Source organism: Setaria italica, chromosome I, assembly GCF_000263155.2.
Source record: "Setaria italica strain Yugu1 chromosome I, Setaria_italica_v2.0, whole genome shotgun sequence".
In the NCBI taxonomy this organism is placed as follows: Eukaryota; Viridiplantae; Streptophyta; class Magnoliopsida; order Poales; family Poaceae; genus Setaria; species Setaria italica.
This window is the reverse complement of record NC_028450.1, coordinates 36,907,728-36,922,201: the sequence shown is the minus strand read 5'-3', so window position 1 is coordinate 36,922,201 and position 14,474 is coordinate 36,907,728. Positions and strand designations below refer to the sequence as shown.

General features: G+C 43.2%; 1 protein-coding gene and 1 pseudogene across 1 annotated transcript; one reads left to right on the top strand and one right to left on the bottom strand.

The window, feature by feature from the left end:
- Positions 1–5,173: 5,173 nt before the first annotated feature.
- Positions 5,174–10,700, top strand: LOC111256126 (annotated as a pseudogene).
- An 865-nt stretch (positions 10,701–11,565) lies between these two features.
- LOC101783152 (ASC1-like protein 2) lies at positions 11,566–14,081 on the bottom strand. The gene is made up of 6 exons (XM_004953723.3): positions 13,838–14,081; positions 13,007–13,236; positions 12,764–12,919; positions 12,361–12,546; positions 12,086–12,270; positions 11,566–11,862 (listed from the first exon to the last, which is right to left on the bottom strand). Exons 1-6 carry the CDS (start codon positions 13,967–13,969, stop codon positions 11,831–11,833), a joined length of 921 nt encoding a protein of 306 aa, XP_004953780.1. The 5' UTR covers positions 13,970–14,081; the 3' UTR covers positions 11,566–11,830.
- Positions 14,082–14,474: the final 393 nt, after the last annotated feature.

Below are 14,474 nucleotides of genomic sequence, written 5' to 3'. Positions count from 1 at the left end.
TCGAGGGGACTGTTTCAAACCATACAAGGATCTCTTCAACTTGCACACATATTTCTCCTTGCCAGGCACTATGAAACCTTCTGGTTGGTCCATGTATATGTCCTCCTCGAGCTCTCCATGCAAAAACGCAGTCTTCACATCTAACTGCTCAAGCTCAAGATCATGTGAAGCAACAATACTAAGGAAAGTGCGAATTGAACTGTGTTTTACCACTGGAGAGAAAACATCATTGTAGTCAACACCCGGAATTTGGCTGTAGCCTTTAGCAACTAACCTTGCCTTATACTTTGGAGGTTCACTTGGAGATAAACCCTCCTTTCTTTTGAAAATCCATTTGCAGCGGATGGCCTTCTTATTCTTAGGCAAAGGTACAAGTTCCCATGTACTGTTCTTCTCAAGAGATTGCATCTCCTCATGCATAGCCGAAATCCAGTTTTCAGTATCATCACAATGAATAGCCTCTTTATAGGTTGCTGGCTCATGAACATTCTCCACCTGTTCAGCACAACTCAAAGCATGGTAAGATAAATTACATTCTTCAATGAGACGGTTTGGAGGGACAACAGTCCTTTTGGACTTGCGTTTAGCAATGGGTAGATCCTCCTCTGGAGTTTGCTGGACATCATCATGAGCATCAGCCGACCCCGAGACCAAGGGGTCTGGCGCATCAGCAACAGCCGACCCCGGAGCCAAGGGGTCTGGCGCTTGAGCATTGGCTGACCCTGGAGCCAAAGGGTCTGGTGCATCAGAAACAACCGACCCCGGAGCCAAGGGGTCTGGCGCATCCGACCCTGAGACCAAGGGGTCGGGGTTATCAGTGTCGTCACGAGCTAGCTCCACCTGCAGGCGCATACGCTGCAGTGCGTTTTCTGGAACTTTATCTGAGGGCAAGCTGTCAGTAAACATCACAGATTCATTGAAAATAACACTTCTGCTCAGAAAGGTCTTTCCTGTTTCCGGGTTCCACAATTTATAGCCTTTGACACCCGAACCATAACCAAGGAAAAGACATTTAACAGCTCTAGGCTCCAATTTTCCATTATCAACATGAGCATATGCAGTGCATCCAAAAACTTTCAACTGTGAGTAATCAGCAGGCGTACCAGACCATACCTCAATGGGAGTTCTTTTATTTAGTGGAATAGAAGGCGACCTGTTGTTCAAGTAACAGGCAGTATTAGCAGCTTCAGCCCAAAAACGTTTGCTCATCCTGGCATTAGACAGCATGCAACGGGCCTTGGATATGATGGATCTGTTCATGCGTTCGGCCACACCATTCTGTTGTGGAGTATGGGGTATGGTGTGATGCCTTACAATGCCTTCTGATCTGCAATAATCATTAAATTCACGCGAACAAAATTCTCCACCATTATCAGTGCGAAGCAATTTCACCTTCCTTTCAGTTTGCCTTTCAATCATGACCTTCCAGTCCTTAAAAGCGGCAAAGGTATCATCTTTCTGTTTCAGAAAATAAGGCCACACTCTTCTAGAGTAATCATCAATAATTGTGAGCATGTAACGAGCACCACCAAGCGAAGGTTTACGGGAAGGCCCCCATAAATCAGCATGAATATAATCAAGAGTACCTTTAGTGGTGTGAACAGAAGTGTTGAAACGTACCCTTTTATGCTTCCCGAAAATACAGTGCTCACAAAACTTCATTTTACTCGAAGTGCAGCCATCCAGTAGGTTTCTTCTCATCAATTCGGTCATACCATGGTGACTCATATGTCCCAGACGCATATGCCAAAGGTTAGTTTTGCTAGGTTCCTCATTAGTAACAGCAGCAACAGCGGAATCAGAACCAGTTAAAGTACACCCTCTAAGGACATATAACTTTGCAGAATTGAGATCACCCTTTAAGCAGACAAGATTACCTTTTGATACCTTCAGAACACCATCCGAACCAGAATATTTGTAGCCTTTTGCATCAAGCGTGCTCAATGAAATAAGATTTCTGGACATCCCTGGTATGTATCTGACGTTTTTCAGAGTGCGTGCCATGCCATCATGAGTCTTGATCTGAACCGATCCAATCCCCACAATATCACACGGGCTATTATCTCCCATCCGCACAACATCCCCTTTCGGCATAGACTTATAAGAGCTAAACCAATTTCTATAAATGCAAATATGGAATGAACATGCAGAATCAAGGATCCACTCATCATGACCAGCAACACAACCGGCAAATACTACCAGACTATCTCCAGATTCTTCATCAGACACGGCAGCAGCAACAGAGACCTTACCAGCCGACTTGTTTTTCTTCTTCTCCTTATTCTGTACTTTTCTGCAATCCTCAACATTATGATTTGTTAGCTTGCAATAAACACAGAATTTCTTATTACCATGAAGCTTGGACTTTGAACGGCCTCTCCTTTCATAGTTTTTTCTTCCATCATCATTGGAGGATCTGTTATCAGTTCTGCCCCTCACAAGCAAAGCATCGCCCCTGGAGGACGACGTCCTGTCATTCTGCACCATACCTTTCATCTTCTCCCTTGATTGGAGAGCCTCATAAACTTCCTTTAAGGTTAGTTCATCACGGCTCAAGAGTATGGTGTCACGAAAATTTTCATACGAAGTTGGCAAAGAACATAATAGTAAAAGACCTAAGTCCTCATCATCATACTTCACCTCCATTGATACTAGATCGGCGACGATCTTTTTGAACTCAGCGATGTGGCTCATCACTGAATCTTCTTCCTTCATCTTCAAGGTGAACAGCTTCATCTTCATCTGCATCTTACTGGTTAGATCCTTGGACATACAGATCGATTCCAGTTTCAGCCATAGTTCTGCAGCAGTTTTTTCTTTCAGACACTCCTGCAAAATATCATTATGAAGATGCAACTGTATTAAGGCGAGAGCCTTCTGATCCTTGCGGATCTCTTCTGGAGTCCACTCGGCCTTCGTCTTCTTCCCGAAGCTTTCTAGCGCCTCATCATAATCATGAGTTTGCGCCAGAATTCCCCTCATCTTGACTTGCCATAGCGAGAACCGCGTGTTGTAGTTCAGCAGCGGTAGATCAAACTTCATCGACGTCGACATGAAATCCAAACAGCAACCAAAGCTCTGGTACCACTTGTTAGGAACGAACGGCGTATGGAATATGAAGTAAAGAATCAAACCGCACAGGAGACACACGATTTACGTGGAAAACCCCTTTCAATGTGAAGGGGAAAAACCACGGGCACCAGCCGGCAACAATCTCACTATATCAAGAGTTTGGGGTTACACGCCTACGGCGGCTTACAAGAGAATCTCTCTGCCTCTCTTCTATTTCTTCCTTCTGTCGCGATTCTAAAACCCTAGCAAGGGTGCTAGTATATATAGTACCGACACCCCAGACAGGGGGTATTGAGCGGTACGGACTCTTGGTCCCGTATGAGGATGGAACTCCTCCTTGTCCGACCTTGAGTCCTTCGTCTTGGAGTCGGGTGCGCCTGGGACTTCGCCTCGTCCGACCTCCAGCTTGGGGTCGGATGCGCCTGACCCCATGAGGGTCGATCTCCGATTCGCCCGACCCCGAGTCCTGGGGTCGGGAGATGCTCCGACTCGCCCGACCCCAAAGTCCAGGGGTCGGGAGACGCTCCGCCTCGCCCGGCCCCGAGTCCCGGGGTCGGGAGATCCTCCGCCTCGCCCGACCCTGAGTGTAAAGGGTCGGGAAGGTCGGCCTATTTCCTGGAGTGAATTTGGAACAACTCCAACAACTTCCATATCACCTCTCACTGTTCCTCTGTTTATTTAGTTAACACTGAGAGGTTTTGTGGCAAGTCAACAATCTGGCATGGCGAATGCAAGAATAAAACAAGGCATATAAGTGCAAACTACATGGAAAGCAGGTCAAGGCCTCAAAACGAACGCACGCGCCCACACATTTGTTCTGATAGTTCAGATGAAAAGGCTTACTACTCATTCTCTAATAAATATTGGAGGCAAAAATAATTATCCCATTGGCCATTCTATCTCAAAGTTTGTATTAGTTATCCAACAGCTTACATTGTAAAATCACCCAAAATTAAACCAACAATGATGAATCCTAAAAAAATATTTAGACCCAATGCTCTTAAAAAATATTTCAAGACTATCAGTACAACCACACAAGCTAACATTTGATTAGCTGAAGTTCTGGTCACACAAAGGTTTTGTCAGTTGCAATAATATATGCCACTAGTCATAGGAAAGAGATCATGTCAAGATTTGAGTAGCTGCAAGAAATATGCATAGAATATTGGTAAATTGACTTGTACACTGCTGATCACCTTAGATATTTGCAGTCCACTACAGTGCCAGAGAAATTATCAGGTGACATGGCAGGGTGCTTTAGAACTTTTCCCATGTATGTCAAGTTCCTACCTCACACGAGAGGTTCCAAAAGGTGCCAAAGGCTGGCACAAACCTCAAACTTTGGAATCCAAGAGACTCCCTCCCTTATCTGTTTTGCAAAAGATATTCATAAAGAGAATGAGGAGCATCTGCACCCTTTACTTCCCTTTTTTGTTATAGCTCTTCGATCTTGGGCCTATTCCACTTCAACGTTTGGCAAGTTTCTTTGATTGCTGAACAGCAACTTGTATAATTTGCTTAAGCACTTTCTTAGGTCGCCATTATGATCCACATGGAAAATACAAGCAAACATATCATCTGTGCAGTGGAAACAATACCATCGATCGGCACAAAGTCTAACACCTTAACAGTGAGAAAGTCTTCAAACTGGTTTCCTAAAGTTCTTTGACAATTATTCAATCAGATGGTTCTGACTTACCTGAAAAGTACTCATTTTATTCTCTAGAATGAAAATTGGAGTAAAATCTTTATCCGAAAACGACACTGCATTTGAAGATTGGCGTCAAGGCAAGTAGTGCAGTAGCAGCATCCACGGACAACCACAAGATAGGGGCACAGCTGTGCTCAGCCCCATGAATGATACCACGTGTTACTCAACGGATTCCAGTGTCACCGTCCTATTATACTACACACTGAAGTACAGAACTTTGAATGGTGATAACTTCCACTCGCCACTCACTCCAAAATAAGTTCAAGTATGTCGGACCAGAAGAGCAGGAGAAGATACATACTCACTTGAACAGAGCACACTAGACACTAGCTACGAAATTCGCTAATACCTCTTCACTTTTAGAAGCACAAGTTGCAAGGTTCTATGTTGATGAATTGTAATTTCAGTACTAACCTTTTCAAGCAGGAAGCTGGGGGGAGAATTTCTCCAAGGGCCAGGCCATGCGATGGGTGCCATGCAGCGCCAAGTATGGTTTACTGCCATGCTTTTTCTCGAACATGCAGGAGAGCTGCGCATCTTTATACTAAGAGAGGGAAAAATGACCCAAATTACAAAACAACATCACCCCACTTTGGGCCAGGGCAGGGGACGTTGGGGTTCCACAGAAAAAGACTCTTACGGAAAAACAACACTAAAGGACATGACCTCGAGGACCCCTGCACACTCTAACCAGACAACCGACCCATGTCTAACGCTGAGAGCCCTTTGGCTCCAGCCATCTGCCATTGGTGGGACTCGTCCTTGAAAGCCTGCAGGTCTTCCTGGACATTAGGAGCGGATCCTTCAAACACACAAGCGTTGCGATGTTTCCATATGGTCCATGCACCAAGAATGACCATGGAATTAAATCCCTTTCTTTGCTTCTTTGAACATTTCTTCCAAGACCTTGTCCACCACTCCATAAAGGAACTGGTCCGGCGACTAGGTACCAGGCTAGACAGGTTCAGAGGCTGCAGGACGTTGAACCAAAACTGTCGTGCAAAAACACATGTGGTAAGAATGTGTTGGACAGTCTCATCTTCCTGGTCACAGAGAGGACAATGCTCTGGGTGAGGAAGTCCTCTTTTTTCCAGGCGATCAGCTGTCCAACAACGGTTTCGAATGGCCAACCAAATGAATATCTTGCATTTCCCTGGAGCCCATGATTTCCAAATTTTCTTCCAGGGTTCAAATGAGATGGAGCCAACAAAAAAAAGCTCTATATGCTGATTTAGTAGAAAAGAGACCTGAGGCTTCGAACTTCCAGTGATGTTGATCCTTGGATTGTTCAGAGTTACATCTGAAAGAACATCCCAAAGGTGCAGATATTCTACTAGACCATTTAGGCTGAGCGCACCCCTTATGTCAGTTACCCAAGAATGATCCTGGAGAGCTTGGGCCACAGTCCTCGTCTTTCTCACCCTCAAGGGTACCCACTAGTGAACATCAGGTGCCAAATTTTCCAAAGAGCAACCGTGCAGCCAGTGATCGGACCAGAACAAAGTATTGTCTCCATTGCCAATGGAAGTCACCACTGCTATGGCAAACATGGCAAGGTTATTCGGCTGAACTGGTATTTCAAGACCAGCCCATGGCCGATCAGGTCTGGTTTTTTTCCAACCAGAGCCAACGCATCTGTAAAGCCCATCCTATGACCTCAAGGTTATGTATGCCCAGACCACCGAGATCAGGTCTCATGACCTTTTCCCAGGCCACCAAGCAGCAGCCACCATTTACCTCTTTTCTTCCCTTCCACAAGAATCTCCTCCTGTTTTGTCAATTGCTCTGATGAACCACTTAGGCACTTTAATGGCGATCAGCAAGTACAAGGGGATGGCAGTAAGCACAAAGCGAACTAACACCGCGCGACCGGACATGTTCATCAAAGCACCATTCCATCCTGGAAGTTTATCCGCTATTTTCTCAATCCAAACCAGCAGGTCCCTTCTTCTTAGCTTCTTATCAGAGATAGGTAGGCCCAAGTAAGTGCAAGGAAAAGTTGTTGTTGTGCACTGCAAAGTGTTGTTCACCACGTCAACAATTTCGCAATCACACTGAATGGGAATTACACAACTCTTGTTCAGGTTGGTATGCAGGCCAGATGCTTCACCAAAAATATGCAGCAGGTTTTTTGTAAGTTGCAGATCATTATCCTCCGGGCGAATGAAGAGTGCCACGTCATCTGCATAGAGAGACAGATGCTGTCCGGTAGAATGGAGAGGAAGGAGTAATCTCTCTGACTCAGCTTTGGCAAATAAGCTATTCAGAACGTCCATGACCAAAATAAAGAGCATGGGAGAAAGCGGATCTCCCTGTCGTAATCCCCGTTGGTGGAATATATGTTCCCCGGGTTCTCCATTCAGGATAATCTGGGTAGATGCTGAATAAAGGAGGTTGGAAATGAGATTGCACCAGGAAGCTCCAAAACCCAAATGTGAAAATATCTCCATCAGAAAAGCCCAGGATACTGAATCAAAAGCTTTAGAGATGTCAAGCTTCAGGAAAAGACACGAGACCTTGCGCCGGTGTAGGACTTTGATGGTTTGCTGGACCAACATAAAGTTATCATGTATGCATCTGCCCCGAATGAACGCACTCTGATTAGTAGCAACTAGCTTATCGAGGTGAGGGGCTAAGTGATTTGCCATCATTTTAGTGACCAGTTTAGCAAAACTGTGTACAAGACTAATTGGGCGATAATCTTTAGCTGTATCCGCGTCGACCTTTTTGAGAATCAGAGTCAGGTATGCCGAGTTCAAGAGCTCAAGCTTTCTTGCATCACCTTGCTGCAAGGTAATGATAGCTGCCATGAAATCTGCCTTTATAATTGGCCAACAAGATTTGTAGAACCGTCCAGTATAGCCATCCTGACCTGGCGCTCTATCAGATGGAAGAGACTTGATTGTCGCCCATACCTCCTCTTCCGAAAAAGGTGCATCAAGAACCGAGAGATCAATCCCTGCTATATGGAAGAAATCCAAATCCAGAGTGCTAGTTCTTGGCATAGCGGTTCCCAGCAGGCCATCAAAGTAATCAAAGAGAACCTGATGTTTCTCCTCCTGGGCCGTGGCCACACGATCACCGTCCACTAGCTTGGAAATAAAATTCTTGCGCTTCCGAAAAACAGTTTGCTTGTGGAAAAAAGAGGTATTAGCATCACCATCTTTTTAAGTACCTGACCCGTGAGCGGAGCGGAGCGATCGTTCTTTCCAGGGAGGCAAGAACCAAACAATGCCGTTTGAGTTCACATCTCAACCAGTTTTCATCATGGGACAGTTCCCGGTGATCTTGAGCCTTCTCTAGGCAGTGTAGTATATCTCTGGCAAGGGCTAGCTGAGCCTTTATGTTTCCAGTTTGCTTCTGACTCCAGGATTGCAGGGCTCTTGTTTCAATTTAATAGAAATCCGTTCAAGGGGGCAGCAGCAATTCACTTGTTCTTCCCAAGATTGCTGTACAGTTTCATGAAAACCAGGAAGTCTAGTCCAGAAGCTTTCAAAGTGAAACCTCTTCTTCCCCATGATCCCTTCCCTGAGACCTAGAACCAGTGGGCAGTGATTAGACATCTCCGTTGCATGGCTTTGCAATATGCTCTCAGGATAGATATCTTCCCAGTCATTAGTACAGAGAACACGGTCTAACTTGACAAGGGTAGGTGAATCACTTTCATTGGACCGAGTGTATCGTCTGCCTAGCAATGGGATCTCCTTCAGTTCCAGATCATTCACAAACCGGCGGAAACGACCCATCATAGCTCGATTGACATTTTCGTTGTTCTTATCTTCGGAGCAATATATCATGTTGAAATCCCCAGCAAGCATCCAGGGGCCAGGACATTCTGCCCGGACTTCTCGGAGTTCTTCTAAGAACGCCACCTTGTCAGCGTCATGCTGAGGGCCATACCCCCCTGTAAGCCACCAAGGTGTGTCATCTCTGCCACTAAGTAAAACTGACACTGAATGTCGATGGACACGATGGTGATCGATCACAAAGGAGCCATCCCGCCAAGCAATTAGGATGCCTCCTCTTGTCTGTTGCGCCAGGAGGAACACAAATTGGGTGAACTCCTGACCAAGAAAGGACGACACATCATACACAGAAATATGGGACAGTTTGGTCTCTTGCAGACAGACCACAGAAAGTTTAGATGCATCAACAACTTTCCGAAGATTATCTCGTCTTGTTTTATCATTAAGACCCCGTACATTCCAAATCAAGATGCTGGATGTATCCATTAACACAGAGTAAAATGCAAGACCAAAAACAGGAGCTCTCAGATAACTACCACGGTGTTGTCAGCTACTGCCATGCTGATGCTGCATATCTCTGCGCGTCATGCGATACACAGGTTCATTCTGTTAATCATGTGGCATCAAGTCATGAACGTGTGCATTTATGCGAGGTTTGCATGACTGCACCTGCAGTGTCAGCATGCTGTGCAGATGCAGCAGAACTGTGTACCACCTGTGATGCAAAGGTGCACTCTGCAAATTCACTGTCTCAGAGGCACCAGCGAGTGCCTGTGCTGCCGCTTCCAGCTACTTCCATTCCAGCAGTCTCTGGTTTTGCTGAGGCAGGAGCTGCTGTTACTACCCATGGTAGCAAGGAAAAAGAGGAAGTAGACTCCTGGCTCCTGTTCACCAGGGATTCCGGTTATAACTATGGTACCACCACCACTACAAACAACAATAGTAGCAAGATGTATTTTGGTAAAGTAGACCAGTACTTTGATGTTACTGGATATAATTCGTACTATGGCAGCAACATCATTAGAAACACAGAAGAGCAGTATAGAATGCAAGAGCATCAGCAGATCCAGAGAAGGTATGGAGCAACGGAATGGAGTGAGTGTGTAGTGCCTTCACAGCTTTCTGTGGTAAATGAGCATGCTGCCTCTATCACCAACAGTGTAAGTTAATCTTTTTCTATGCTCTCAATAATTATGCAGTGATCTATGTATCTTAAGCACCATTCAGCCTCAGGTTATAATCCATTAACAAACCGTCCTCCTCTAAACTACCGTGTGGTGATCTACTTATTTTATGAATACGCATCCAAATTGATTGAATCAATGTCCTGTAAAATTTCAGTGTGGGTGCAAAAGGATGCAACTCGTTTGTATTCTATTTTTCATTCTATTGCCTCTTTAACATTTATTTTTCTACCTTTTAAGACTTTTAGACATTTTTTTCAAGTTCTCTTCCTACATTAAGATCCAAGCAAGAATTAATAGCATCTTCAGGCTGTAGGCTCTGATTTTCTTGGACCTAAAACAGATTAAGAATCACTGTAAAACAGTAATGCACAAAAAAAAAATCCACCGAATTTAGCTTGCCTGTTCCTCTGCATCTAAAACTCCAAACTTCAAAGTTTCCTATTTCTTTACAAAGACAGCTAATCCTGTACAAGTTCTCAACTCTCAGCTAGAAGACACTTAAAAGTGATTTTAATGTCTAGAATTTCAAAGCAATCGGATTCCAGATCCACACTGTTGCATGGTGTGTCATACCTGAAATTTATCGTTTATATATTTCACTAACTATTTGCCAATTTTATCTCAGATATCTCTTTCATCAACGGAAGCCGGTATAGTACCAGACAATACATAGCAGATATCTCAAACCTCACTATACTAACAACTGGAGGAGTGGATCTATTATCATACTACTCATTTCAGATGCCAGTACATTTGAGCCCCATGGACAGAGCGGCCAGGGTCCTCAGGTACAAAGAGAAAAGGCAGGCAAGAAAGTTTGAGAAGACCATAAGGTATGCAACAAGGAAAGCGTATGCTGAAGCACGGCCACGGATCAAAGGTCGCTTCGCCAAAAGATCAGATGTAGAGCTTCAAGTGGATCATATGTCCTCATCACCACCAGATCTACCCAACAGTAGCTATGGTACAGTTCCATGGTTCTGATATGATGGGATGAAATATTATGTTGACAGACCTAGCAATCATATGGTTTGTTGTGTGTCCAGAAGCTCTGGAATAAAATGAACAGTAGCTTCTTTATTTTTGGCAGATAGCATATTTCATTATCTTGGTACTGCAGTTTTGCTTTGTAATTTCATTGAAATATTATTAGTTAGAACATGCTCTGATTACAAAAAAGTGAAATGGTAAACGTACAGGGAAAGTGTAACATAAGAGAGAACTTATACTATCAAGGCAATTAAAAACAAACTCGTAGGTTAACCCGACAAAGATACATGCATATTGATATCAACATCTGCAGAAATTAATCACTACTCGGTACACTCTCACATTATTATACACAAGTAATTGACGAAAGGATTTCAGAGACATCCTGAGTAAGATAAAAAAACAAATATCTATTAGTAGGACAGGGAATTCAACTCCTAAATATATCAAACATGATTACACGAAGTCTAACTGTACAGCACAAAAATCCCAAAAGGTAATCTTCCTAGCAGCATCTCATGTTTTGCAACTTGGGATCTGGACAACATGACAAGCTGAAAGCCACACATGTTCATGCCGGAAAAGTACCACGTCCAGATTCAGGCAAAATTTCGATTTAAAGACATTTAAAGCATATGACTTTTTTACAAACCTTGCTTCTAAATTTAAGCTTTGAGCCTTTGAGAAAGGGACATAAATTGCAATATGCTTCTATGCTATCTTTGGTAAAGGTGAACATGAATTTTGGCTTAGAGAAGGTGGCATAAATTGCAATATGTTTATTGTTTCGAATAACTTTATGTGAAGTTTGCATATATTTGAGACCAGTATCGAAAGGGCCAAGGTAGAGGCAGACATGTACACAAGTAATGTTTTCCATTAACTGTGTAGGTGCTATACAATTTGACCTAGTTTTACATAAATGGATAATGCCCAAGTGACATCCATCTGTGATGCTCACCTGGAAGGGTGCTATTGTATTATTATAAGTTATGAAGAGCCACCAGAAAACAAAATGTGAAATATTTGAAAATGCACACGGCATGTTCCTTTTTCACCTTCAGATACACAACTCAATCCATCCTCTCCTGTTCCCCTTCACCTTCAGAACTTACACAGCTCAATCAATCCTCATGTTCCTCTTCACCTTCAGAATCTACATGACAGTGGGTAATAGTGAGTCTTATGGTACATAATTAAGTAAATCTGATCCTTATATCACGTGTTAGTCCATTAGACATTGATGGATAATTGCATGGGCCCCCAAGATAAATGTATGCATAACTGAGATATTAATAAGTGATGGTATATTCAACTCTAAACAAAATTTAGCCTCATATAATAACAGATTAACACTCTTAAGGGAAAGGAGAACGTACCAGATCGTATATCATCCCCAACATGCCCTCTATTTTGTATTTGCTTCACAAGCATCCGATACATTAAGACCCACCAATATATGTGCAGAACAAGAAGGGAGAATAGAAGACTGTTGAATACATAGTAGTATATTGGCCCGTCAAACTTATGCTTCTCCTTGTCTAGAGTCAGAACAACTTCATAGCTGAAATTTAAGAACAAATACATAAGTTTTAGTTATACCAAGTCTGTAAAGTATATAGACCCATGCATGAACATAGTTACTCGTCTTTACCTAGTGCTCCAGAGAATCCAGAATGGATAATATATGAGGCGAAGGAGTACCCAAGAACTGACAAAAACAAGAAATGAAACATCTGCAAGCAACTCATGGCCACTGTACTTGGAAATCTTTCCAAGCTCCAGGAACACATCAGTTGCATCATGAATGGCAAGGACAACTGAACCAACCCGAGCAAATCTGTTTTAGGAAATTAAATTAACTCTGAAATATCAAAGAAAATCATTTCCAAACGATATTATTTCTAAAATGCAACTGCCAGTATAAAGAAGTATTCACAAACTGACAGTCTGAGTATGTGTTGAGAGCAATAATGTATGAGAAATTGAGAACGAAACTTGACTTGGATTCAAAGATAAATTTGCATAAATAAATAAATATCAAGATACCAGTATACCTGAATATGTAAGACAGTGCTATCAGACAAACGGTTGCTACATGGTGAGTCATTGAAATACCAAAGTCTGAGCGCCTTGTTTCCCAAAACAAAAGGGCAAATATTGAGTACGTGTAAAAACCAGTAACATACATATAGACCGCCTTGAGTTTAAATCTGGGGAAAAATACACTTAGTATAAATAAATAGTAAAAGGTGACCAAAGAAGATGTTCCCTCAAACAAGGGAAGGTGTCTGACATACTTTATTTTTTGATCTGGCCAGACCTGATCACCCGGTCCAACCCAGAAATTTCTTGTAGTTGTGAACCATGGCTCGTTGTATGTCACAGACAATGCCAATAGCTCCCCAGAAAGGAAATAAACGCATTTCCAAGCTGATTCTTTAAACTTCCTGATCTTTCTCTTGCCTGCATACGTAGTAGGATCAAGCTTCTCATCCTCATTCTTGAAAATTAGCTTCCTGGCTAACCACTACACACACAAAATCCTGGATGAGAGCCAACACATAGGCCTCCCTTCAGGAAAAAGAGAATTAGTTCTTTGTGGAAGATGCCAAATAACTCTCATTCATTCCCAACCAACAAGTAAGGCGCAGCCACATCTCACGAGTAATCTCCTTTAGATTTGTTTTGAACAAGAGTTGAAATAAAAGCACCAAGTATGGAAACGTGTAGGCGCAGGTACTTAATAAAACAACTGGCGTGTCGATGTCACTGAAAAAGTTCTGCCTATAGGCGCCTCCACTAAGTATAACCACTCCGTTCAACATGTTATTTTGAATGTTTAAGCTAATGGGAATTCAGGAGTTGCCAGTTTGCCACTCCACTTCTCACTAGCATGTAAGTTCAGGGATTACACAATTACATGTCAGTGAGATACATGGTGGCAGGTCCTGAAATGGCGAAGAATTTATTGACAAATTCTCTGAATTTCCCCCGTGTTAATCATGTGCACATTAGCACCTGCTCACAGTAATAGTGTGACACGCGCGCGTCAGAACCCCGACTCCCCTAGTTCTCTATGAATGAAACAAACATAACTGGTGTAAAAATGGGCGGGACAAAGATACAACCTCGAATACGAAACGGTCGAGGAGGAAACGGGCGGCGAGAAAGAAGATGGCGAAGAAGGGGATGGCCGCGAAGTCTGGGTAGGCGGGGTAGCTCTCCGTCTCCCAGTCGATCAGCTGGAGCGATGTGGCCATCGCCGCTCGTCGGAGGGAGCCGGAGAGAGGAGCGAGACGAAGACTTCCCTGCAGGTGCGGTTCGACGGTTCGTCACTACTTCGCCCTGGCGGCTGAAGGGTGAAGGCGACGGCTGAACTGAACCCGCATGAACGGACGCTCCGGGTTCTTCCTACTCCTACTTGGTCGCTTTCTGTGACCAAGGGCGGAAGATTTGATTTTTCAGTTGACTTAGATTCTGAAAAATCAAAGTATCAAACCCATATCGTTCTAGTAGTTTTGACTTTCGAAGGATGCGTTTGTATACATGTTGAGTTTGATTTCACGTGGTAGAATATCATGAGAAATTTAATATTTATTTTGCTATTATGTTTTGAACGATGCGATTCTATACATCTTGTTTTTTATGTTGATTTGAACGATGAAAAGTTTATTTAAGATGTGATTTTAGAATATATATGTTACTTATGTTCTGACGGACCTACCTCGATTCCATGGTCTCAAAATTAAGAACAATATTGGATGT